Here is a 4,263-nt window from a genome sequence, read left to right on the forward strand (position 1 = left end):
CTGCTGGGATAAGAAAGCTCAAAACTTCAAATTTTTGGTACTCTGACTAATGCAGTTAGCATGTTGCAAATCAAACATATTACTTCCGTCCCAAAGTCCCATAATATGTCCCAGGGAATACTAACTTTGTATTAAATCAGCAACACTTATTTTAGGATGAAAGAAGTATATCTTATTTTTCAAAGTGGTTTATGAACTCCAACTTATTGACATATTAGCTCAGGCAATTAGCATGTGAACCGGGGAAGTATTACACATCACACAAATAGTCATGTGTTTCTATGTAGAAGTTAGACATTTCACAGTAGTCTTCAAAGAATGGTGCCTTACACCGGTGCCATTGAAGTTTCGTTTACAACACACATTAGGACTCAAAAGGCGTGTAACATTCATTAATGCGATTGAATTGTTTGGTACAAACGTGAAACGATTTATTTGCTTTGGCAAACATACACTCCTGCATCGTTCAGTTCAAGCGACTGATCAGTACACACGATGGGTATGGTATAATGTTACAGATTCCTGTAGTAGTCTACTCAGATTCACTAGTATACAAATAGTCCCTATTCATGATTATAGGCCTTGAATCCCTGACATGCCCGTCCATACTATTATCTACAAACAACAACTTACATAGCGATACAAGAATTTCTGAACTGATATATGCCTTTAATCAAAGGGGTCGATTCGAGGATCATGCTCACTTGCCATTGCCATCCCTGTACAGAGGCATGTGGGGCACATCACCTGTAAACATATCGTTACATGTCATGTTTCGTTTGAGTCTCAAAACCAGATAGCATGCAGGGTAGCATGTAACATACTCATACGAGCCAATATTAATTAGAATTTTGTGTGTGTTGATTCAGAAACAGGGTGGTGTGTTCAGTTCAGCATGCAAAGGACTGCTTTACCTTTCCTGCGCCAGAGCAGTTTGGACATCTCTCGGTTTTTGGTGCTGATAAAGGTTGATCACCATCACTGAATGTCGAAACAGGCTCAGTAAGCACAACAGCTCCCGTGCTTGAACAGCGGGCACAAGCCAGATACCCTACAGCAACATCATGGAATCTCCTCAGTGAGTTTAAACTTAAAGCTATCAAATAGCCACCCAAGTATAAGGGATGCACAATAAGCTATCATGTATATGCAATTATAGCTACTATCTCTATCAATCCATCTGAGATTTGTTCCCTGTTTGATCTTAGACTAAGCAGGCAATGAACTAAGTTTACCCGTCTCGGATTTGAAACTGGGTTTAGACGGTGTAATATAATTTTGCACTAAATTATCACTGCCAACATTAAGTATTATGTGGAATCTTCCCCATTCCGTGCATATATGATAAGAGTTCTCTGAGAGGGGGAGGGGGTACCAGTTCCTAAACAATATTTGCACCGTTTATGCTCCTGTTGCTTGACATTGTTTATCTCAACAACCATTAGGGCGGAGATAACTCCGACTGCTCCACCTGAGAAGGATGCCACAATAGGATCTACCTGGCTACAATATCAGATAGACAAATGAATGAAAGGACAGTAAATAATCATTCAAATTCCATAGTTAAAAGATGCTTCATAAATTAGACTAGATCATGCAACTGTGATGGCACCTCAGTTGCATAGGCAAATGAACATTTCGAATGAAATCTGCATAAGATGTGCCTCCTATACCAAGTTTAAGTTCCAGCTGCAGGGAGAGCACATCAAGTTGTTACACATCCACCATGTTGTTTCATGATGAGATCAGTTAGAGTAGCAACAATTGCCAATCCAAAATCGAGAATGTAACTTACAATTGGTGCAAGAAATCCACCAAAGACCATTATTGCAGCAATGAGAGAGAAACATGTAGCATAGTAGACCTTCAGATTAGCTGCACTCTGTTTACAAGAAAGTAATGGTAACTAACTGATTTCGAGATTCAAGTTCAATACGTTATTATGTCATGGCGTGTAAAGTATTAAAATGCTGTTGCATAATAGCTTTGGGTCTGGTAAGGGCCTACTAACCAGGGGAGGCAAAAACGGTATGAATGATGGAAAATCTGGGAGTTCTCCTTCAGGCTCTTCATTTGAGATTCCAAGTTCAGCATTTTTTATTCTTTGTTGTATTCTCAATCTGCGAATCTGTGTGAAAAGAGAGAGGAAAATATGATGCCAGAATGCATATGATAGTGGCTTTGACATTATTGCATAGCAGAACTCACTCGAAGGCATAATTAAAAGAAGCCAAGCTGAATCATAAACAGAAAGAAGATACACTAGAAGGGCAAAAACTAATCCTAAAGGATCCATGGATGTTCCAAACTAGTTCCAAGTTTGTTGTACCTGCACGGTTTGCACCATCCTTGGATAGCGTAGTTCAGCCTCACAAGTTCTAGCTCATTAGTGAACTAAAAAAATCAAGTACTAGCATGTGGATTGCCATTTTAGCTAACATGGTTACCAATTTACAAGTCTTAAAACTATATCCTGTCCTCCAGTACTTCAACTTTCTGACAAGCAAATTGTATACGCAAGCTCACAAGCAAGCAGTAAATATTGATTGACAAAAATAACACAAAACCAACACACCTCCTCCATATGCAAGAATATCTTGTTCCGGCGGCTCCTGATATTATCAAGAATCTCCTGCAAATCTAGCTTATCAAAATCTTGAACTGTCTCAGGCCCTTCAATGATGCAAAACCTGCAAGCCAGAACAAGCAATGCTCAACTTGAGTTGCCCCAATCATTACTGCACCTAAATCTCCAGTCCCCAGAAGTTCAAGAACAGAATCATGGTTATCCCATATGCTAGATTGGCAGATAAGGCTATATGCTGCCCAAGCATGTTCCTATATGTAGCTACTAATTTATTTTACTCCTGAATCTGATTGGCATAATCGTAGCGACGCATCACGATTCACGGGCACAACCAGCACCCAAAGCTACCAACTGCTCACAAAACAGATCAAATAATCAGTACCCTGAGGAGGAGGAGGAGGCGGCAGCGGCCGCGGCCGCGGCCTGGTCGTCCCCGGCGCCAAACGGCGGGGGTGTCGACGACGACGACGGCAGGTCAGGGGAACCGCCGGGAGCCGCGGCGGAGGCGGCGACCCGCCACCTGCGGGCGGGGAGCGGGGGACGCAGCCGGTCAGCGTAGGCGCGCGGCGGCCGGAGCCTCCCGGGGCTCAGGCCGCTGCAGGCTAGCATGCGGCCGGAGCAAAGCATCGCCGGCGATGCTCCCCGTTGGAGCTTCCAAATCAGAGGTGCCTATCCGTGGATGAATAGGTCGATGGCGACGGATCGGAGGTGAGATTGATGGACGGATACGTTAGATATATCGAAGAAAATTGGGGATTTGGAGCGAGGAAGAAAAGCAAGTGGTGGCTCTGAAGAGTTCTGATCGGCGGAGTGGGGAAGAGGGGAGAGCGTCGCGGCAGCAAGTAGTGGAGCTCAAATTTTCTATTCAATTTCATTTTCTTTTTCTGTAGGAAGAGAATGACAGTGGTAGATGGAAACGAAGGTGATCCACAAATATCCGTGATTAGTGGATTTATGATGGTTGTGCACCATGCGAAAACGCGACGCCTAGAAACACCGGTCACGAACTAATCAGTGTTTTTTTATGTTGACTGGCTAAGGTGGTGTTTGGTTCTCTAGTCCTAGAACTTTTTCTAGTCTCACCTAAAAAGTTTCTAGTCCAAGGCATCTCCAATAGGAGGCGCTAGTACCAGACGCCAGGGTAGAAATCCCGTCCGTTTCATCAGATTCCCACCCAAATTCTGACTTTTTGTTAGCGCCGGCGCAAAATCAGGCATCAAGCGCCCCAGCTTTTTCTCGTCGCCGTTCTGTTTTATTTTGAACTAGCGTAGCGTCTGTCCTTTTCCAGTTAGCGTTGGAGAGGCAGATTCTAACACGAACGCTTAGCCAAAAATCCTTCCCCTAAGCGCCTATTCAAGCGTTTGGCATTGTACATGCCCTAAAAGTCCTTCCCAGTTTGTTTCCAGAGACTAAAAAGTCCCTAGTCCCTTTCTAGAGGTTATTAAATGACCATGTTGCTTCTAGTATATAGAAAAATAACAATCAAACAACACCATGGGATGGCGGGCCAATGGGTGCATGGAGGGACATTGTTGGAAAAGTCCCAAAAAAACTCTCATTGAGAGTCTTCTTCATTTAGTCCAAATGCCTAGTTTAGTCCCTAAAAAGTCCATCCCGTTTGATAAAAAAGTCTTTAAAAGAGACTTTTTCTAGTCCCTACACAAAAAAGTCCCTGA

At 43.2% G+C, this 4,263-nt stretch overlaps 1 protein-coding gene across 1 annotated transcript; it reads right to left on the reverse strand.

The window, feature by feature from the left end:
- Window positions 1-364: 364 nt before the first annotated feature.
- On the reverse strand, window positions 365-3,465 carry LOC123127877 (protein ORANGE, chloroplastic). Its single transcript, XM_044547729.1, has 8 exons — window positions 2,970-3,465; window positions 2,576-2,690; window positions 2,012-2,128; window positions 1,796-1,882; window positions 1,613-1,689; window positions 1,376-1,503; window positions 915-1,051; window positions 365-747 (listed from the first exon to the last, which is right to left on the reverse strand). The coding sequence occupies exons 1-8, from the start codon at window positions 3,212-3,214 to the stop codon at window positions 670-672; spliced, it is 984 nt and encodes a 327-aa protein (XP_044403664.1). The 5' UTR covers window positions 3,215-3,465; the 3' UTR covers window positions 365-669.
- Between the last annotated feature and the right edge of the window lie 798 nt (window positions 3,466-4,263).

This window comes from Triticum aestivum, chromosome 6A, assembly GCF_018294505.1.
Source record: "Triticum aestivum cultivar Chinese Spring chromosome 6A, IWGSC CS RefSeq v2.1, whole genome shotgun sequence".
Lineage (NCBI taxonomy): Eukaryota > Viridiplantae > Streptophyta > Magnoliopsida > Poales > Poaceae > Triticum > Triticum aestivum.